Source organism: Diospyros lotus, chromosome 15 (genome assembly GCF_014633365.1).
Source record: "Diospyros lotus cultivar Yz01 chromosome 15, ASM1463336v1, whole genome shotgun sequence".
NCBI classification, from domain to species: domain Eukaryota; kingdom Viridiplantae; phylum Streptophyta; class Magnoliopsida; order Ericales; family Ebenaceae; genus Diospyros; species Diospyros lotus.
In genome coordinates this window covers 8,576,874-8,600,412 of record NC_068352.1, presented here as the reverse complement: position 1 = coordinate 8,600,412, position 23,539 = coordinate 8,576,874, and the positions used below count along the sequence as shown (strand labels likewise).

At 37.6% G+C, this 23,539-nt stretch overlaps 1 protein-coding gene across 8 annotated transcripts in view; it reads left to right on the top strand.

Annotated features, from left to right (window-relative positions):
- Positions 1 to 2,956: 2,956 nt before the first annotated feature.
- LOC127791387 (peptidyl-prolyl cis-trans isomerase CYP59-like) overlaps positions 2,957 to 23,539 on the top strand; it is a 75,549-nt gene continuing 54,966 nt past the window's right edge. For 3 of the 8 annotated variants that reach the window (XM_052321232.1, XM_052321234.1, XM_052321229.1), the window contains exons 1-2: positions 7,454 to 7,566; positions 8,455 to 8,612. In XM_052321232.1, coding sequence (XP_052177192.1) covers positions 8,515 to 8,612 — 98 coding nt within the window. In that variant the 5' untranslated portion in view covers positions 7,454 to 7,566; positions 8,455 to 8,514. Of the gene's footprint in view, positions 3,100 to 7,453; positions 8,020 to 8,454; positions 8,613 to 23,539 lie in introns of those variants that run through there. The other 5 variants (XM_052321231.1, XM_052321230.1, XM_052321235.1 and 2 more) reach the window with 5 other exon arrangements.

Here is a 23,539-nt window from a genome sequence, read left to right as displayed (position 1 = left end):
TCGTGGCAGTGGTGGGGCAAGGGGAGCGATAGTCGGCGAATGGTGCTCTTTGGGTTGTGGGTTGTTTCAGAGAGAGAGAGAGAAAGAATAGGGGATAACAGAGAAGATGAAAAGACATGCACGATGGCGGATCTGATTTGGTGTTGGCCGTAGATGACTAGTACGGTGGATCTGTGAAAGAGAATAACATAAGGATGGCTCTGGCTGGCTCTGGCTCGGTAGTGGCCGAAAAACGCAAAGGGGAGCAGAGCGGCACTCTAAGGTGCAGCGACTGAGATGGGGGCGGAGGAACGAAGATGTAGAACAGGCGGCGCCATTTGGGGCAGAGGTCAGAACCTCACCTTAACTCTTATATAAACCACCACACAAATTACTTAAAGTCCACACACACACATATAATAAGATTATCAGAAAAATTAATATACATGTTGTACCAAATAAAGCAGAAACTACTCTAATACATTAACTCTAACTCTAGCCAAGATATATACAAAATTAGATAAGAGTAAATAAGTCAATATACGCCAAATATAACTACTGTAATACATTAGCTCTAACTCTAACATGCTGTACCATTTGCTTAGATGAATCTGTTCAAGGATAAGAGTTCCACTATGTGGTTGTTCTAATGGTGATGATAGTGTACATATATAGATAGAGATTGTACTAAAAGGCATTTTATCGTTTTCCATTTTATTGTTGTACATTCTCCCAGTTGGAAGATACGGATTTGGATTAATACAATGACATTCAAAGTTGTGATAAGAGAGTATTTACAATGACGTGTAGATAAATGAACCATTTTGATAAACTAGAGTAAATAATTATCCATTTTGCAAATGTAGTATATATAATTACGTTTTGTGGTTATTCTTTAATCTTATTTATGTTTAGGCACAACTATGGGTTTATTTTGCAATGGTAAATAGTTTGAAATAGGTAGAATAATGGTTATTATTGTTTTGATGCCTAAAGCAATTGGTAAATAGTCATGTTTAGGCATGACATGGTTTTGTGGTATCATATTTTTAAAGGATATTCTGTTGAAAAATTAAAAATTTCTTACATTGATTTCAATTTACATTTTCAAAGGATACTCTCTCATTATATGGTTTTTGAATTAAGCAAATTTTTTAGTGATCCAAAATATAATTCGATACCTCTTGCTTGGTTTTGTTCATTTATTGAGATAATAATTGATTTATAAGTAGTTTATGTCATTTTGTTTTGTGATTAAAGTAGTCTATGATTGAAAATTTTTATGGGTTTATTTTGTTGTCACTTTTACAGTTTTGATATAGTTGTTTGTGTAAGAAAAATGATGTTGTGGTAATTAGTACATAGTTGGATTTTAGTGTGTATATGACATAATTTGATTATGGTTATGAAATATATAAGTTTTGTACACATGTTGATATATTTGTTGCATCATATTTTTAGAGGATACCCTGTCAAATTTTTGACAAAGTATTCACATTTTGATCCTTTTTATTTCATTAAAGTCATGACATTAAAAATAATCAATCAATTTTCAGTTTAATGTATGTTTATATTCATTGTTTGATTATTTTGTGTTTAAGAACTATATACATTGTCTTCAAACATGTGATATAGGGCAAGTATAGGCTTTTAATTTAGTACGCATCTGAATTCAATGCTTGATTATTTCGCGTTCAAATTTAATGTTCGATATTTTTTAGTTGCGCAGTACCTTCAGACATGGGTTATCTCTAATATATATATAAATTAAAATTGTAATACAGAGTCACTAACCTTACTTCAACTTCATCGATTAGTTATTAATATATCATTTTTTCGTTGTTGTTGACTAAAATTTTAATTATAACCATTAAATAATAAAAAATAATTATTAAGATTTAACTAACAATTACATAAATAATCCCTAATATAATTATATTTTTGTGTACATGCCCGAATATAATCATTAAATAAATGTAATTGAGCATTAATTATTTATTGATAATATAATAAATTAAAAAATTATGAACATATTAAAAATGATACAATATACCAAACTAATTCATTATAATTATTAGATTTATAACATAATTACTTTTAAATAAATATTAATTTGATGCAATACTTGAAGTTATTTTATTATCATAAATTATTATTTATTTTTTTAATAATTCTCTTAATTTAAATTATATATTAATAATCATAATTATACATTATTTTATTTTTCATTAAATAAATATTTCAATAAAAAATTTAAAAAGTTAAAAATAATGGCTGCCATGCCTCTTTCCCTTAAATCCCCAAATTCCCATTGCGTTTCATCTTCCTCTCTCGTACTCTCGCTGAAGCCGTCTCCAACCCATCGTCGTCACCGCCTCCAGCTCTTTCGCAGCCTCCTCGCTGCTTCAACGCGGCTGCCACCCCCAATTCCATCATGGACTCCTCACTGTGTCTATACCACTGCCGCCCAGAACCGCCGGATCTTTCACCAGATCCATGAGACTGTTGCCTTAAGACCCATGAAAATTTAAAAATTTGAGTATTTGGGGCCCATAAATTGGACACCTCCCTCTTTGGTAAGGCCGATTGCCTAGGCCCAGCCGCCCACGGTCCACACTCCCTCCCCTACTGCAAAAGCTTCGCCCCTGCTCTTAGCCCTTCTCCTTCTCTCGCATTCACTGCCCTGCCTCTCTCAACTCTTGCTCCGTCACTTCCTCCGTCGCCCTCGTCCTCGCCGTCGACGGCTCGCCCAACTCTCGCCTCTCGCTGCTCCGTCGCTCGCTGCCTGTCGCTCTCTCCCTCGCCCTCGCTCTCTCGCCTCTCGTTGCTCGGTCGCTCGCCCTCGCCCTTGTGGCCAGTGGCTCGCTCTCCGTCGACCGTTGCTCACTGCCTCTCTCTCGCTCCGTCTCTTCGTCGCTTCGCTCGTCCTCGCCGCCGCCGGCTCGCCCTCCGTCGCTTCGCTCGCCCTCGCCTCCGCCTCCTCAACGTTGCTGCCGCTGCTTCCAGCTCCATTGCAGCCTCCTCGCCGCCTCCAGCCCATCGCCTCCGCCGCCTCAACGCCATTGTGGCCTCCAGCCCATAGCCTCCGCCGCCGCCGCCTCCATCTCTATCGCTGATCAGGTCTCTCTCTCTGACACTATTGATTTTGTATTATTTATATCCGATTTTGTGATTAGTATACCTAATTTTGGATTAGGGTTTTTTTGATTTTTTGGTTTCAAATTGCATCCTATGCTAGCTCTGCTAATTGAATTCGCGACATCAAATAATCCGGCAAATCCTACATTTCAGGCACTGCAACCACAAAGAAAATTTAGACAAAACCTACAGCTCTTTCTGTGCAAATCCTACATTTGAGCCTCCTAGTGCACTCTTGTCCCTCTCAACAGTGAAGTATTATCATGCTCATTAAACCCAAGCCCACTGGTGCATTAACAATTAAGCAGCCAGTAGGAATAATTCAAGTCTCTTGAAGTATTATCATCAGCTCATTGCCCCTAACATTCTAAGATAATTTGCAAACAAGGGCGGATTAGTTCCATATATATTTGAGTCAATTATGTTTAGCAGTGTGAACTTGAATCCAAGTATGAAAGAAAATGCCTTGACTTACTGTTGTTCGAAAAACAGACATGCTATTCCCCGTTTCATGGCAGTTGGTGATGTCTTCTATTTACAGAACCACGCCATTATTAAAAATGACACCCCACTGTAAATTGCATGGCATGAACCAACTGATCATCAATATATATATATATATATATATAGTATTCGTTACTTCAAATACAAAATGATTTTCAGCACCTCCAAATTCAGTGCCATTTTTTGAATTTATTAATGTAATTTGCACTGCTATTAATAAAAAATCAAGTTATAAACTTCGAAGTTTCACTTACCACAGTTCGTGAGTCCCAATTTCGGAGGCAATCAAACACTTGCTTTGGTGGGTTTTGCAGCCAAAATGAAGCTGCAACACTTAGCCAATACCCACAGGGTGTCCTGGATCGGCTACGATATTCTTGATGCTATGGTTGATTTGGGTATCTTGCTCTTATTATATAATTCCATCACTTGCCTTAGTTTTAGCGTTTTGATTTGCATCTTTGTTTTTTTTTATTTACTATCTCAACTGAAGTCAGTATTACCTCCCTCCTCCCTAGAGACTTCAAACAGTCTGGCCTGACCAGTTTCCTGCTTGGCCCAGCACTGTGCGTGCAAGGCCATACCCCCCTGGATGTGGCCTAGCATTGCCCTAGGTACCTACTATTTCAGGCTGCCCTTGGCTCACTGGGAAAAATATTTTTAGATATATTAAAGAACTAAATACAAACATAGATATATTATATTTACGAAGTTAAATTTGAAATTTCATCTACCGTTTGATTATCTATTTGAAATTTCAAATGTATTTATATTAACATAAATTGTTGATTGTTACATAAATAAATTTTAAAGTTAAATGTTTTTCTATAACATTTTCCCAACGTATTTATATCATGTACATTGTTAAATAAATGTATTAATGTTATCTATAATAAATTATTATATTAATTTTAAAGTTAATGGTTTAAAACTTGTTGCAGCTGCTGCAGCAAGCAGCAGCAACAGCAAGCACCTGCTTTTGAGGGTGAGCTTGAGATACCTACAAGTGTTGTCAATTGCTTTGAAATACCTAAAAGTACTACTTTTAGATTGTTGCACAACACGTCTAAATCATGATATCTCTAAATTCAAAATTTTTTCCTCTCCTCTTTTGACACAACGACAATTACAGTCTTTTGACACAAGTTTATTTTTTTAAAAGTTCATACAAGTTTAAAATCTAACTGTAATAATGAGAAGCTGAATTTTGTCATGAATAGCCAACTTTATTTTTTATGGCTTTGTTAAACGATACTATTGTTATATTGTTTAGGTGAAGTATAAGGTTTTGTCATTCTTTTACGAGATATTGACACCTAATAAGGAGTGAATGGATCTTGTTAATGATCGGTTTAATGAAGATTATCAAATAGGGGTACAAAAGTTTCTAGATTATGCTTTCAAGTAGTTGGGTGCCAAAAATAAGATTTGGTGCCTATGCACGAAATGTTGCAACATTGATTTTGGAACTCGTGAGTCTATTGAGGCACATCTAATGATATATGGAATATTTGAAGGGTATACATTTTGGTATCATCATGGTGAAATGAACAATGAGCCTCAATCTTTGTCGAGGATGAAGAAAATGAGATCTTACAAGATGATACCACCGCTTCAAATGATAGTGATGAAGAGATCCAACAATTCATAAATGATTGTATCCTCAATTTAAAAGGATGAGGCGAAAATAGTAGAGATGTTAGATTTTCAAGTACCCAAAATTTGCCTAAAATGGAATTGAATGATGGAGCCAAACAGTACTAAAAGTTGATAGATGACCTTGAACAACCAATATATATTGGTTCGCTAGTTTCAAGATTATTTGTAATTCTTAAATTGTTGCATGTAAAGAGTCTTGGTCGTTGGAGTTATAAATCATTCACTATGTTATTGCAATTGTTGAAAGAACTCCTACCTGAAGGGTCTTTCTTACCAGACTCATATTATAATGCGAAAAAGATATTGCATGACATTGGTTTGTCTTATGAAAAGTTTGACTCTTGTGGAATGATTGCATGTTGTATCGGACAAACAATGGATGTGATTGTTGCAAGGTACGTGGTACCTCTTGATGGAAGAAAGATTATCGTAGGGAGAATTTAAGATGAAAACAAATGGCAAAAAAGTACTAGTAAAAACTCTATGTTACTTTTCATTAAGGCCACGACTTTAGAGGTTGTTTATGTCTTCCAAGACAGTCTCTTCTATGAGATGGCATTTTGATTAAAGAGTAGATGATAGAGTGATAAGACATCCGGCTAATTCAATTGCATGGAGGGATTTTGATAAAGTCCATCCAACTTTTGTCTCAGAACCTTGTAATGTCAGACTTGGTCTTACTAGTGATGGCTTTCAATCTTTTTCTAATTCAAAAACACCTGATAGTATATGGTCAGTAGTGCTTATTACATATAATATGGAATCTTGGGTTTGCATGAAGCCTCTTAATTTCCCTCTGTCAATGCTTATCCTAGGACTAGAGATGTGCTAACATGTCAAAATTTTACAATGCATGTAGCTTTGATGTGGACAATCAATGACTTCCTTGCTTATGAGATTTTATCTAGATGGAGTACAAAAGGAAAATTGGCATATCCTTGTTGTAACAAGAATATTTTTTCGACTAGACTTACTAACGGTGGGAAACAATGTTATATGGGTCATCGATGCTATTTGCCTATGAATCAAATAAATAAACTAGAGTATAAAAATAAACAATAACAAGTCAATATTGTAGCTCAAGTGGATGTCATAGAAATTAAATCACATTTGAGTTCATCAAAGAAATAAACTAGAGTATAAAAGAGCGAATGATTTAATATATGTTGGTAACAATTTGAAGCTTAGGGTAAGGTAGTTTATTAATATATCTCTATGCTTAATGATGTTTCTGTACTTGAAATGATTGTTATGCAAGTGTGCATTGTTTTTTTTTATTTTTTTATTTTGTTGTTTATGATTGACTAAAAAAAATAAACACGAAAGGTTAGAAATAAATACTAAAACAAATATATAAAAATCAATAATAAAACCAAAACCACATGCAATTAAAGTACTGAGTGAAGTTCTAAATAAGCCACTGTATTTTTAGATTCAAGCTAAATCAACCATTATAATAAATATCATTTTAATGTTGTTAACGACATTTAAATTTTATTAACAATGTCAACTATATCCCTAATCAATTCTTAATTAAAAAAAATGGATCTAAAATCAAACTTAAAGCCCACTGAACATGAGAGTGTTTTTGATTGTGATCTAGGGTTCTCATATTGTGAGGTGTTTGTCACTATGTACGGTTTTTTGAATTTTTCGAATTTTGATTGCGATTGAGGTGAATTGGCTTGCAATTGATCTAGGGTTATCATGGATTATATTAAGACAACATCTACCGTAATGGGTAACTTAGCGTTAGGTTTAAAAATGCAATGGCTTATTTAGCATCTTTTAAAGTATTGTCACCAATTTGCTATAGAATTTGAAAGCTTAATGGCCTCTTTGGTCATTTTTTAAAGTGTAGTCACCAATTTAACTCTTAAACCAAAATGTAATGGTTTATTTGACACTTTACCCTAAATTATTTATTATTATGTTTGTCTTACTAAAAGAAAATCACTTGTCCACATAAGAAAAAAAAAACCCAACACTGTTTGGGAAAGAGCTTTAAATAAAATAAAATTATATTAAATTCATCCATGCAAATAATGGGAATGTATCAAACTTTATATTGGCTTTTCTTTCATGGTGGTGCCCTAATGGTAAAAGGTAATAATTTGTAGTATTTTATTGATTTCTTAAAATTATTATAAGTACTAGGGAACCATATCGTATTTCGGAATACCGGCCTACGAACCCTGCGCAGCTGGACGGTCTTCTCTCTCTCAGAATATACACGAAGCGCATCCGTTGAGACGCCGACGACCTCACCGCCAGGGGCGGATCTATGTGAGCAACAAAAATTAAATTTGTAGAGTAATTTTTTTGATTATTTAGGATTAGCCCATCACAAACTCAGTACAGCCCACTTGCCTGCAAACCCTTCTCTTCTCCTTCCCGTCGACCTCGCTCTCGCTCGCGGCTCACCCTCGCTGCCTCCTCTTCTCTTGCTCGTCCCCTCGCGCTTGCTCTCGCTCGCCCTCGCTGGCTCTCTCTTGCTCTCGCGCCGAGCTCGGCCCCTCTTGCTCTCGCTCGCCCTCGCTCTCTGCCTCTCTTGCTCTCGCTCGCCCTCCCTCTCTGCCTGACTGCCTCTCTCAGTCTCTCTTGCTCTCGCCCCCACGCTCGCTCGGCCAGTCGGCCTCGCCCTCTTGCTCGCTGCCCTGGCCCCTGCCTCTGATTCAGGTCTTCGTTTTACCCCCCCCCCCCTCCCCAAACATCCAGATTTGCTTCATTCGAGCCCAGGTATGTTTTCTCTTCTTTCAGTTCTTTGATTCTCTCGATTGACAGCAAAATCTCAATAGTTTTTCTATTTTTCGCCCATATTTTTTTTTACTTGTTTATGCTTGATTTGTCGTTGAAATCGCTGCCTTTTTTCAGCAAGTTTTAGGTAAGTGATTTTGTTGTTTATGCTTGATTTGTTGTGTCTGCTTGCCTATTTGACTACTGCATTTAGTTAGGAACTTAGGAATTGGTGTGGCTGGAAGCCTGGAATTTGTTATTGTGAATCTGTTATTGAATATTTGAATTGAATATTTGAATTGACCATGATAGATGTAGACTCTGTTGTAGGCGAAATTTTTGTTTCAAAACCTCGTTGAGCACAAGTTTAATGAAAATTTATTTTACTGACTTTTTGGTTACATAAAAAATTTATTACATTAACTTTTTAAATTTCAGCCCCCCCAACCTAAATTCCTAGATCCGCCCCTGCTCACCGCCGTCCTTTACTGTCAAAAAATGTCGGTGCTGATAGTGACGAGTTTAGGAGACATCGTCATGGACCTGCACACGGATCTCTGCCCCTTGACCTGCAAGAACTTCTTGAAGCTTTGCAAGTACGCTTGGATACACTGTTCATTGATCTATTTTCTAATTTTTTCAGCTCGTTCTCTGTGAAAGCATAATAAACTGTCATATGTGCGTGTCAATTTGATTTTTTGTTAGAAGCACATAGGCTATTCATTGAGTTTTTCCTTAGTGTAATATGTTGGAATTTGTTATTTCGCAGCTGTTGCTTGTCACAGTCATTGCGTTGGTTCTTAAGAATGAGGAAAAGTTTGATTTACATATTTTTTCCTCTATTTTTTGCTTTGCTAATTGCTGGTTCCATTGGTGATTAAACTGTCATATTTGTGTATCAATTTTAGTTTTGTTGTATGTTTATTTGTGTTTGTGGAACTTGTCTTATACTACTAATTTCTCTGACGTAGTGCCCTTGTTTAGAGGCCCAAGCATGGTTGGTTTGGTGACTCGTGGGACAGTTCTGAAAGAAGTGAGATAGATCATCTCCCTAATGGGTGTTGTTAAAAATTTAGAAATATTCTCAAGATGATTTTTCTTCCATGGATCATTAGGCTTAGATGGGTGTTATGGGTTATTCTATTTATTGGACATTTTGTTTCTGCATGATTTAGAAATGTTGTTATTATGTTTTCATTGCAGTCAAGGTGCATGCAATCATGTATAATATGACAAATAAGGGTACAGGATCCATATATCAAATTGATAGTGTAAGATGAGTTGTTCGGCAACATTAAGTAAGGGATTCTTTAGCATATAACTTGGGATATCTGGTGGGATCATTGCATTTGGCATGCTTGGTACTACCATTTGGGGCTTATTTCAAGTGCAGGGCAGCTTGGAATGGCAAGGAGAGATATCTGAGAGGAGGCTTGCCTCTTTCAAGATAATATTTTGTCCAAGGGAAGTAGAGTAATGAAAGTTAGTTATCCGATTTGATGGGTTATTCCTTTTCCTTCTTCACCATTCTTACTTTGGCAATGAGAACAAAAGAAAAAATGATTGGGAAAACGCTCAGGTTGACCCAGGGGATTTTTAAGTAGTTATTTATAAACAATTGTGAGAAAACTTAGTCTATATTTTTCTAATCTTCACTAGGAATGGTTACAATATATATAGGAGAAAGAAATTAATCAAATCCCTATAACTAAGGATAAAAGAAGGAATCCTAATTATATCAATTACTAATTTACATCAATTAATCAATCCTAACAATTAAGGTTGATTATAATCAATCCTATAGATTGAGGGATAATTGGGTTTGATAATCAATCGCATAGATTGTGGGATCTGATTTTCTAACACTCCCTCTCAAGCTGGTGAATAGATGTCAATCATTCCCAACTTGCCCACACAAGACTAAAGCTTGTTTTGGATAGAGCTTTGATAAGAACATCAGCTTCCTGAGAAGTTGTGGGAACACAAGATAAGAATATAGTTCCATTATCTATTTCAGACTTGATGAAATGTCTGTCGATTCTAACGTGTTTCATCCTGTCATATTGAATTGGGTTGTGTACTACACTTATAGTTGATTTATTGTCAATGTAAAGTTTCATGAGACCGGTGATAGGCATGTTTAAATCTGCTACAAGTCTTTGGATCCAAATGAGCTCACAAGTTTTTTGAGGCAATGCATGAAACTTGGCTTCTACACTGCTTTTTGTAACAATGGTTTGTTTTTAACTTCTCTAAGTGACTAGATTTCTCCAAACTTTAGTGCAATACCTAGTTGTAGATTTACTGTCATTTATTGCTCCTGTCCAATTTGCATCTGAGTACCCCACTACATCCTTAGTACTCATCTTTCTAAACAATAATCCTTATTCTAGACTTCCTTTTAAGTATCTCAGGATCTGAATTGCTGCATCCATATGCCTCTTCGTGGGAGCACGCATGAACTGGCTGATGAAGCTCACACCGAAAGCGATGTTTGGCCTAGTTAAGGATGGATAGATCAATTTCCCAACTAGGTGTTGATAGGTCTCTGTGTCCATTGGAGGATCGTCATCTGTTTCCAATTCCTCTTTCGAGATGTCGATGTAGGTCTACACCCAAGTTTTCTAGTTTCCTTTGATAGATTGAGATCATATTTTCTTTGTGAGCTGAAGATTCCCTGTTTACTCCTAGCAAACTTCATTCCCAAGAAATACTTTAGAGTTTCGAGGTCTTTCACTTTGAATTCTGACTGGAGTTCTTTCTTTAAATTCACAATCTCTATAGTGTCATCACCTGTGATAACCATATCATTTACATAGACAATCGGAACTGCTTGCTTCCCATTATCACTTCTTTTGACAAATAAAGTGTGATATGCTTGTCCTTGTTTATATCCAAGTTTCTTCATAACAGAGCTAAATCTAGTAAACCATGCTCTAGGAGACTGTTTTAGACCATAAAGGGATTTTTTTAGTTTACATACCTTCCCTGATCCATCATGCATCTCAAATCTTGGAGTAGCTCTCATGTAAACTTCCTTATCCAGAGTGGCGTTCAGAAAAAAACATTCTTAATGTCCATCTGGTGTAGTTCCCAATCCAAGTTTGCAACTAGTGATAGCAATACTCGAATTGTATTTAGTTTTGCCACCAGAGCAAAGTTCTCTTCATAGTCAACTCCATATGTTTGGGTGTACCCTTGAGCCACCAATTTATCCTTATATCTTTCTACAGTGCCATCTGATTTGTACTTTATTGTAAACACCCATTTGCTTCCAACAGTTTTTTTTCCTTCGGGCAACTCCACCATCTCCCATGTTCTATTTTCTTTTAGAGCTTTCATTTCTTCCATTACCGCCATTTTCTAGTGTCGATCTTGTAATGCTTCAAGATTAGTGTGAGGCACTTGAATCTCATTTACTTTGGAAATAAAGGCCATGTAACTTCTGATAATTGAGAATATGTGAGATAGTTAGAAATTGGGTGCTTTGTACAAGCTCTTACCCCTTTTTCTAACAACAATGGGGAGATCAAGTTATCTTCTTCTTTTACATCTTCTTCAACCACACTTGGTTCCTTTTCCACAGGAGGATCTACCACTAGTTCAAATTCATGGTTCTGTTCAAAAAGTGTGTAGTCTGTGAGAGTAAACATGTTTCAATGGTGGTCCAGGATTAGGGGATACTCCCCTGGGATTTGGGACCGGTTTGGTTTGAGTGTTTGGGGAGGAAGAGCGTGGAAAATCAAGGGCAGATAAGGTTATAGGATGTAAGGGAAAAGCTTGTTGCTTAGGGTTTAGTCTAACAAGTTCTCCTACGGCTATTGGATCCCAACTTTGATCTCTTGATGAAGTCTACCCCTGGAGAATAGCTTGGGGATAGAAGAATTGGTGTTCCACAAAGGAAACATCACAAGAAATCATAAATCTTTTGGAGGGAGGATGATAACACCTGTACCCCTTTTGAGAAACAGAGTTTTCCAGGAAAATACACTTGTAGGCTTTGGGGTCAAGCTTATTGGGATTGGGTTGATTATTGTGAACAAAGGCAAGACACCCAAAAACCCGAGGTGGAAGAGAGTTATGAATGTGAGATGAAGGAAAGACAAAGAGTAAAGCACTAAGCGGAGTGCTAAACTTGAGAACTTTGCATGTCAACCAGTTGATAATGTAAGCTGAAGTCAAAAGAGTCTCTCCCCAAAGGGAATAAGGGACATGACTAGCGATCATGAGGGAGTGAGGAACTTCTAGCAAGTGACGTTTTTTGTGCTCGGCTACCCCATTTTGTTGAGGAGTATAAGAGCAAAAACTTTATGTCAAGTCTTAGATTTGAGACTTGATCAATTCGGTAAATATAGTAGCTGTAGGAATTTGAATTGAGAGAGGGAGAGAATTAGAAATGGGAGGGAGAATAGGAGGGAGAAGAGTTTGAGAGGGAAATAATTATGTCAAATTCATTTATAATCCCCATCCTCGGGCACTTGATTCCTTTTATAGGTTGCCTTTGGTTGTAACCATTTGTTAGGGTCTCAGCTTGACAGAGGGTAAGAGAAAAAGAGAAAACAGGAGGGAGAAAAAAAGCATGGGAGGGAGAGAATTGAGAGAGAGACAAGGAATAGAGAGAATTTGAGAGAGGGAATAGATTGTAAATTCATAAAAGTATTCATCGATGGTTCTTATTGAGAGGGAAAGCCTTTTATATAGGCCCATCCTCAATCGTTACAACCACTTAACTCTCCCACTGTTATTTGTTACAATCTTCCAACTATATCAACAGCCTCAACAACCTATGGTTACAACCTTTAACTACCTTTTCCACTGTAGGGTCCTGACACCATCAATTTACAACAAGCCTATAGCTATAACCGTTAAGTACAATAGTAGCTTATTACATGTATTTAGCTAATTACAACTTTACCCCTAGCTTTACTTATTATAATTATACCCCTGTCTGCCCTTAGGGTCATGACAAATTCCCCCCCCCCCCCCCCCCCACCCCAAAACCCTTTGAGGCCTTTCTTGTCCCCAAGAAAGGATAGAAGATGAGTTGCTTGGGGGTACTATCTTAGCAAATTCGGAAGGTACTCCTAGGTAGTGTTGTCCGGATGTAGGTGGCTCTATTAAACAAGTACCTCTGTTAATGGCAATGTGTCCTTGTAAGTAATCCTCCAGTCCATGATAGCTTGGGGCTCCATAGTCACTTCCCGGTCCTCATCTATTGTGGGGAGGTTCTAGTTGGTAGTGGTTGTAGGTTCCGCTGCCTTTTTAAGCAGTGATACGTGGAACGCTGGGTGAATAGTTGTTAGATAATTGGGCCAATGTACTAGCCATTAGGCATCGATCTATTGGGCTGAAGCTTATGTAAATAAAAGCCTCGGTTAAAACATAGTTGGAGAAATGTTCCAGCATGTTCCCGGGCAAGTTGTAAGACAAGTGGGAAAGGCATAACCGCTTTTGGCGCCAATTGAGCCATAGATCAGTATAAAAAGGATTGATCTACGCCTCCTCCCTTATGTTGAATGAAATTAGGAAATTAGTTTCCTTCTTAATTCTTTTCCCTCCTAAATTTCACTCTTCTTTTCCCTCTAAATTCTCTCAATCCTTCTCTCTCTCTTCCTCTCGCCATTTTTGATTTCACTTGTTAGATTAGGAATCTGACAAATTGGTATCAGAGCAGCTTTCTTAACCGACGCTTGAGAACGCAATGGCTGACAGAACTCGCATGAAACAAATGGAGATGCAGATCCAGCGAGTCACTGCGATGGTGACCGAGGTGCAACAGCGGGTTGGAAATATGAAAGATGCGGTCGGAGACGTGGACAAGAAGTTGGAAGTAGTGGCTGATCGCTTGAGGGGAGATATGCGCATCCAGATCTGAGAAGAAATGCGGGAGCATAGCAATATGGTGAGAGATCAGATGCAACAATTCATGCTGATGTTCTCAAATCAGGCGCAGGTAAGAATATCCCCAGATTTTTCTTCTTCTGAGCAATTGGATCCTATACTCCCAGGTATTGGCACTAGCCATAGGGCGGGGGGATCGTCAGAATTAGGAGGTGAACCAGGAGAAATGGGAGAAAGAGTCATGGATCGAAGGCAAGCAGTGGTGGTAAACTCCAATGACTCTAATTTTCCAATCCCTAAATTAGAGTTATCGGTGTTTGATGAGGCCGAACCAAGGTGGTGGACTCGACGATGTGAAAAATTATTCAATATACATTAGGTGGCCGAGGATCAGAGAGTTAACCTGGCCACAACATACTTAAATGATGTAGGGGATATATGGTTTCAAGGGTGGTCAGGAGTAAGAGAGAACTACAATTGGGAAGAATTTGTTAGGGGACTGTGTGAACCGTTTGGTGAACGAAGGACGATAGACATAGTAGAAGAATTCAACAAATTAAAACAATTGGGGACGGTCCAGGATTATCAGCTCAAGTTCAAAGAGCTGAAGTCGCTCATGCTCCACAGAAATCCTTAATTAACCGAGGATTATTTTGTATCGAGTTTCATCAGTGAATTGAGCGATGACCTCAAATCCTTGATGAAGATGATGAGGCCGAGATCGGTGTAGGAAGCAGCAGAGGATGCACTATTACAAGAACTTACCGTGGAGGCCTTAATGAAGAAACAAAGGGTGCAAAGTAGGGGAATAAATTCGGGAATGATACTGTTAGGGGGCCAGATATAGAACAAGGAAAATTTTAGAGGAACAGGGGTAAGGTATCTGACCAACACCTCCAATGATTTAAATTTACCCTCAAGAGATAAGATCTTTGAACAAAGGAGGATTGCGGGTTTGTGCTTCAAATGTGGGGATAGGTACTCCCCTGGACACCAATGCAATAAACAACCCCTCTTATTAGAAGGGGCAGAGGGAACAGATGAGGAAGAGATCGCTAGCAAAGAAGAAGACGAAGATGAAGAAGGAGGGGCCATCTCTTTACATGCTATAAAAGGAATGGCCAGTAGCAAGATTATAAAGGTGGAGGGGAAGGTTCAGGAGAGTACCCTCATGGTTTTAATAGATAGTGGGAGTACCCACAGCTTCATAGATGAGGGAACAACTAGAAAGATGAAGTGGCCGTTAGCCAGCACTCAACAACTTTTGGTAACTATGGCTAACGGAAACCGAGTTATTAGCAAATCCGCTTGTGTGGGGTTTTGCTAGGAAATGCAAGGAGAAGACTACCAGGCTGACTTAAGGTTGCTCAAGTTAGGAGGATGCCATATTGTTCTTGGGGTTGATTGGATGAAGGAGGTGAGCCCAATCAGCTTTGATTTTAACAAAATGGAGGTTACCTTAGAGAAAGAGGGAAGAATGGTGGTATTACAAGGAAATATGGAGGTGGGCACTTGCAAGATGATTAAGGGAAAAGAAACTGCAGAGACTATTCAAAAAGAAGATATCACAAGTAGTCCAACTCTTTTCAATTAAGGTCACTGAACAACAGGGACTAGAGAGTGAAGCAGATTCATCAATCACATCCACTTGGCAGGTAGACGATTTGGCTCTTCTTGATGCACTTTTAATTGAATATCAAGATTTGTTTGTAGAACCTAAGACCCTTCCCCCTCAAAGATCCTTGGATCACACCATACCCTTTTTACCTAATGCTGAACTAGTTAACATTATAACATTCATAAATATCATGCATAGTAATAGATATCATGCATAGTAATAGTAATCATGTCATATATGGGTATTTGGGACAAAATTGCTCACCTTAAAATAGAAATTTGGCTTGCCTTGATTTGCGTGCCAATCTCGAAAATAATGCAAATCATCAAGATCCTTGGCCAAATCACTTCCCGGCTAATCATTTCCAAGGAAAATCAATAATATAATTTTTCCAAACTTTTTCTTATTTTTCCAGACTTTTCCTCTATTTTTCAGTCATAAATTCTTCCAAAATTCAAAATAAATACCTAATCATGTAATTTCTTCAATTTTTCTTCATGAAAATCTTAAACTAACATTTCTAATCTCCAGAAATTTTTTAGGAATTTTTCAAAACCTCTTTCTATTTTTTTCTAATTAACTTTGCTTTCAAAATAATTATTTCCTCATGAAATTTCCAAAAAAAAAATTCATAAAAGTAAGCTATTCTTTTTTCCTGTATTTTTGGACATTTTTCTAGAATTTTATCCCTTTTATTTCTATTTCTACTCTATTTTCCTTTATTTTCAGCATTTAAAAACAATAAAAATTACCTCCGGTTGTCTTCTCCAATGCGGGCTCGCCAAAAAATCAAACGGCTTATACCAGAAGATAGCCCACCTTGAGTCGATCACTCTGGTCAAATTTGATCTTGAAACAACACCCCGAAGATCTCCCTCCGGGCAAATATCAGTCCGGCTCCGACGAGATTCGATTTTTTCAGCGAAGCTCAGTTACCCCTTCAAATGGACTCTAAATGTTTCAGATCAAAGACCCATGACCCAAGGATAAAAATCCCTATGGTATTAACCCTTGAATCACTCTCTAACCCCTTAGATCTGAGGTTTAAACTTTTGGAAAAAAACTCTCAATTTTGACCCCTATTTATACTCAATATTGGACCTCAGAAATGGCCAAGAATCGACACAATGAACACCCCAAGCACTAACCCATCCACTTTCGGCCACAATGGATCTGATCCAAAGCCAAAAATGATAAAAATCATCCGGCCACTGCTTTAACATTGAGCCAAAATTTAGATATCATTCTTACTTGATTTTGGCCAATGGCCATAGCCAATCGATTCACTATTGCGAGGGCCACCCACTGGCAAGCTTCCCGACGGCCGGTAGGCGCCGCCGGCGATGACAGTGATTGCCGACCAAGCCCATCCCCTACTTTTGAGAAATTGCACTTTAGCTCTCAAGAAAATTCCAAAGAGTTGTCAGATTCTTTAGGGGTGCAATTACTCAAAAGTAGGGGATGGGCTTGGTAGCCAACACCTATCATATTGGCTTCAGCTGCCTCGTTGTCGTCCCAATCTCCATCTAAGTTCGACATTTCTCTTCTTCTATTACAATCCCTTCGTACATGTTAGCAGCATGGTCGCGAAATTACTGGCAATAGAAGTATAAGGACGCATAATTGCCTTGAAGGCGAAGTCCTTTAGCTAAGTCTCTCCAAACCCCCTCCAAATGATTTATTAGAAAATCCACCTGGGCATGCATCAAGCTTGGCTGCACGAAACTGCTTGGCGACACATCTCTTAATATACCTTCGAGAATATTAAGGCGACCAAAAACGTCTTTCATCATTGGTTCGTTGTCCGTCCATCGACTGATCCAGTGGGTCACCCAAAATTGCACAAGGTAATCTCCTTCCATTCTGACATTAAAAAACCAGTCAGATTTTCATTGTTAAATAGTAACCGTATAGTGTCTGTACGTGAATAGTACACCAGGTAAGTTCTAGGAAGGAGATGTGGGTCACAAATGGACATAGTTAAATACAATGTTGTTTTGGGTTTTCTTTAGAATTTTTTTTTCTTTTTTTCAAAAATGCTTTTTTGAAAACAACAAAGTGAACGTGTTTTCAGTGTTTTGAAAAATTGAAAACTCAAAACGGGCTGAAAACAACAAATAGAACGCACCCTAGTTTTTTCAGGTTTTGATTTTGGCTTCCTTTTAGTTTGGATGGTTTTTGACAAATGAGTTTGATGACGTCCCTCTTGCCTTTTTTCCTTTCCCTTAGTAGGCCTGCCACGTAAAGACCAACAAGTCTCCTTTGTATGCCTAAGTTTTTCATTATATTCACACTTCAACAGATTCTTACTGATACTCTCGTGGCGTGTAGAGGTTCTTTCAAGTGATGGTTTCACTATCATAGCTGATCTGTTTGTTACAGGAGGCTGGAGCATGATACTCTTGCTCTCTTCTTGGTGAACATAAGAATAAGCTTGCTTCAAGGTAGGAAAAAGGTTCTCTACCTAAGATCTGAATCCTTATTTGTTCAAACTTTACATTTAACCCAGCCAAAAAATCAAATACTCTTTCGTTATTCATCACTGTTTAGATCTTAGAAGCATCATTGGGACATTCCGCCTGGAAATCTTGATAATAATCTAACTCTTGCCATATACTGTTTAATTCAGCAATATTGAGATATTGACCACTGACCTTGTTTTGTTTCATGTACATTTTTTCAGATCTCGTTGTTGGAGACATTATTTTAGTTGATATATTATTTGTATTCTGTTATCTTGTTAGCAGTGTTTGTTTTAGTTTCTGTTAAGTTGTTGCTGTTATGTTTGAGAGTAGTTAGTCGATTATTTGAACATAGCTATTCATTTGTTTCATTAATTCAGTTGATCGAGGTTTATTTCTTTGTATTCTCTCTTCCATTTTCTGCTTGTCTAACTGAGAGAAACCTAATCACATGGTATCAGAGCCTTGACCAGCGTCTATGACTTTCAATCGAAATTCGAGTGCCTCGTCTCTGCCTCGATCATTGTCTTCTTCGGATTCGCAAAATGATTTTCCTTCTGTTGCGAAATCCTTGAATTTTGTTCCAATCAAATTAGACAATAGTAACTTTTAGGTTGGTTGTTCTCGACAATGAATAAAGAAGTATTAGCTCAAGTAATTCACTGTGAATCTTCTGGAGAGGTATGGTCATCTCTTGAAACACTTTATTCTCTGCAAATTGTGGCAAAATCGTTTCAATTGGAACAACAACTCAGGTTTGTTAAGAAACATTCTCTGTTAATTAATGACTATATTTTACGGATCAAAACTATCGCTCATGCATTAGCGGTAATTGGAGAACCCCTAGGTGACAAGGATCTGTTGTTAGCCATCTTGAATGGACTTGATCATGAGTATGATATTGTGGTGAGTCTAATTACGTATCAAATGGATGAGATTAACTTGGAGAAAGTTCAATATCTTGTTCTTATGCATGAACAACGATTAGTTACTAATAATTCAGCTGTTTCGTTCTCTATTAATTTTGATGCTGTTAATGTGAATGTTGCGACATTTGGATTTAAACCTGGTAGTAGTTATCATAATCAAAACAGAGGAGGTTTTGTTTTGCGAGGAGGAGGTTCTAAGAACCGAGGTGGTCGTGGTCGAGGTTGATTTAATAATAAGAGGTTCTACTGTCAATTATGTGGTAAACCAGGCCATCTTGTACACAAATGTTATCATCGGTTTGACAAAAGTTTTCAGAGAGGTCCTAGTCAGTTTCAAAACTATGGACAGTCTAATCAAGGAACTAATAGTGGTTTTCAAATTGAACCACAAGCATATTTGGCCGGTCCTAGTGAAGTGAATGAAGTCTTTATGTCTGATTTAGGTTCTTCACCTTTTGCTTATCATTCATTGTCTCAATCTGCTGACGCTCAATCTCAGTTTTCTTCTCCTCCATGGTTTGTCTCTTTCATCTCCCTATCATGGCAATGACAAGATTACTGTTGGTGATGGTAAGAGTTTGCCTATCTCTCATATTGGTGTAAGTCATTTATATACTAATACTCGTCCTCAATTAGTTCTTTCCTTGTCTAATGTCCTTCATGTTCCTAAAATGAAAAAGTGTCTTCTTAGTGTCTCTCAGCTTACAAAGGATAACATTGTTGTCGCTGAATTTGATTCAACTTCTTGTTTGATTAAGGACAAAGCCTCAGGTCTGGTGTTATTTCGAGGAACGCTTAGGAATGGTCTATATCAGTTGGAGCCTGTGCTTGATCTTGTTGTGCTTATGTCCAAGACCATTACTCTTTCCAAAACCTCAAACATTGCTGCCAATCTTTCTTTCAAGATCATGGATGTTACTAATTCATCTTCTAATAAGTCTACAAAGCAGCATATGATTGTTCTAGATCTGCCTTTGAATGTAAATGTAGCTCAAACAAATTGTACAACAGTGGCATGCCAAGCTAGGCCATCCCACTTTTCATGTATTGAAACATGTTTTGAATAAAATTCAAATTGATTGTTCTAAATCTGCTGTTCCATTCTGTGATTCATGCAAAATTGGCAAATCACATAAACTTCCTTTTGAAAATTGTCCTATTACTGCAAAGCAGCCTTCGGAATTGATATACTCAGATGTATGGGGTCCAGCACCTATGGTTTCCATTGAGGGTTATAGGTACTATATTGTTTTTGTTGATGCCTACACCCGATACTCTTGGCTATTTTCGTTGAAATTGAAATCTGATTCCTTGCAAACTTTTATAAACTTTCATAAGCTTGCTGAATTACAGTACAACTTTAAGTTGAAAGCTTTACAAACTGACAATGGGGGAGAGTTTAAAGCTTTTCTTCCTTATCTTCTATCTTGTGGGATTCAACCTAGATTTTCTTGTCCCTACACACACCAACAAAATGGTGTGGCTGAACGCAAACATTGTCATATTACCGAGATGGGAATGACCTTATTGACTCATGCCCAAATGCCTCTTAAATTTTGGGCAACAGCATTTCAGACTATTGTTTATCTCATTAATCGTCTTCCTTCAGTTGTGCTTCAATTTGCTAATCCCTTTGAATTACTCTTATCTCAAGCAACCTTATTACCTTAAACTACAACTATTTGGTTGCTCATGTTTTCCTTATCTTAGATCTTATAATAAACACAAGTTTGCTTTTCGTTCATCCAAATGTGTCTTTATTGGTTATACTATTGACCAGGCTGGCTATCGGTATTTACATCCTACAGGAAAAATATATGTCTCTCGACATGTTGAATTCAATCCCATTGAATTTCCTTGCTCTTCTCTATTTCTTTTAAGTGGTGCTGGTATCTCATGTGTGACTCCATCCTCAGGACCTTCAACTGAAATGTTTCAGATTCTTCCCTCTTCTTCTTCAAATGTTCCTCGGGTATCCCAGTCTTTAGTCTCTCCTTTGTTAGCGGCTATCTCAAATAATTCAGGAGTTTCCTTGCCTGGAAATTCTGTTAGGTCTCATGATCATTTGTCTTCCACTTCTAGTCCTTAGTTCATTCCACCTTCTAAACCTAAAGTTCCTAAATATCGATTACCTCCAGCTCCATCTGTCCACCCTATGATCACTCGATCGAAGTAACCTCTTGTTACCTCTCCTCATGTTCTGTTAACTTCCCTTGAACCTAGATCAGTTCATGAAACACTTTGTGATCCTCATTGGACTAAGGCTATGTAGGAGGAATTTCATGCATTACAGTCCAATCAAGGATTGGAGTTGGTTCCCTATTGTTCGAATATGAATCTTATTGGGTGTAAATGGGTATTTCCGGTCAAGTACAATTCTGATGGATCTATTCTTAGGCATAAGGTTCGCCTAGTAGCTAAGGGATTTCTTCAAAGCCCTGGGATTGATTATAATGATACATTCAGTCTAATTGTAAAAGCATCCACTATAAGAGTGTTGTTTTCTTTGGCTCTCACCTTTGGTTGGGACATACAACAAGTAGACATCAGACTGAAGGGTTTAGGGTTTATTAATGCTCAGTTGCCTGATTTTGTCTGCAAACTTAAGAAATCTCTCTCTATGGCCTCAAACAAGCTCCACGAGCTTGGTGCACCAAACTTAAAACTGCTCTGCAAGCATGAGGTTTTGTTCGTTCAGTTGCAAATGCTTATCTGTTTATTAAGAGATCTTCTAGTACTGTGTTTCTCTTTTGGTATATGTTGATGATTTCCTTGTCACGGGGTTAGATTCTGCCGCTCTTTAGCAGTGTATTCATGATTTGGATCAACATTTTGCTCTCAAAACCTTAAGATCAGTCAACTACTTCTTAGGTTTTGAAGCCCACAGAGATGAGATTGGTTTATATCTTACACAATCAAAGTATACTATTGATTTGTTAAATAAAGCTGGTATGAACGATTGCAAACCATGTGATACGCCAGTAAATTTAGTAGTCTCTTTTACTGATGAAGGTGAACTTTTTCCAGATCCATCATTGTATAGAACTATTGTTGGTTCTCTCCAATACTTAACCTACATCCGACTGAATATATCTCTTGTGGTGAATAGATTGAGCCAATTCTTGGCAACCCCTAAATTGCAACACTGGACAGCCTGTAAACGTCTTCTTAGATACTTAAATGGTATTATTGGTCTTGGGCTATGACACTTACTGTATTTATAAATGCAGAGCATGCTGGCTGCAAAGTGTCTAGAAAATCTAGTAGTGGTATATGTGTGTTTCTTGGGTCCAACTTGTTGGTTTGGAGTTCTCGTAAACAATTAGTAGTGGCTCGTTCAGTAGGAGAAGTTGAGTACCTTGTTATGGCCTAAGGTGTAACTGAAGTCATGGGGCTGCAATCACTTTTTGCTGAGTTAGGTTATAAGCTCTCTAATGTTCCAGTGTTGTGGTGTGACAACCTAGTAGCCAAAAGCATAGTAGAGAATCCAGTGTTTCACTCTCGGACTAAACACATTGAAATAGATGTGCACTTTGTGAGGGAGAAAGTTGAGAATAAGGAAGTTGAAATTCGGTATATGCCTTCATTACATCAGGTTGCTGATATTTTTACAAAGGGTTTATCTAAAGAGAGGTTGCAATTTCTGTATGCCAAACTTGGTCTACAGATCTCTCCCATTTGCTCTCATATGATAACTAATCTGTGCTCAGATAATGAAGGCAGGAAGATTAATTAGCAGAGTGTTATTCTACCAAGAGGTCCAAATTGAGGGGGAATGTTGGAGACATTATTTTAGCTGATATATTATTTGTATTCTGTTATCTTGTTAGGAATGTTTGTTATAGTTTTTGTTAGCAGGCTATTTTCAATTCGAATAGGCTTTACATCTTAAATTTCCATTCGAACCGGCTTGTTTATTAAAGTCTCATTCGAATCATTAATGCCTCATTCGAATCATGCCTTCATTTAAATGCCATTCGAATCGGCCTAGCCTCTATTCGAATGGCCTTGCGTCTTCAAAGCCCCCAATTCGCCATTGTAGAATCCGAATAAGGGGGAGAATAATCTAGGAGAGAAGGAAGGAGGCTATGTGCTGTTGGGAGTTGCGTTATATATATATATATAAATGGAAACAGTGCGTGAGGAGGGGGAGATTGTAATACCCCATATATGTAGTGTTAAATAAGTTCAAGGAACTAAAAATCAGTTTGAGAATTTAGTTAAGTAATTACCAAATCGATGGAAGGGAGTACCTCGGAACGTAAATGTCTAAGGAAAAAGATATGTCATTGACGAGTGTCTTGAGATAGGATTTATGACACTGAAAGCGATCGGAACAGAGACAATTTATTGGTATGGCTAATTTTTGCCTCGAAAATCCAATGATCATAAGGGATGTAATACTCGAGATTTTTAGATTCAAATACTTGAGGAAATAGGATATTTCAAGGGATTGTGGAAGTCTGGAGACAAAAGTTCAATTTCTGAGCCAGGGGTAAAATTATAATTTTTGAGGTTTGCGTAAAAGTGCAATTTACCTAAAAATTAGGGTATTAGCGTAATTAATCATTTTTTCAAGGACTAAAATGCAATTAAAAATGGCCAAGGGACCAAGTTGCAAGGAGTCTAAGTGCAATTACCCAAAAGTTCAAGTCAAAGTGTAATTCTTAAAA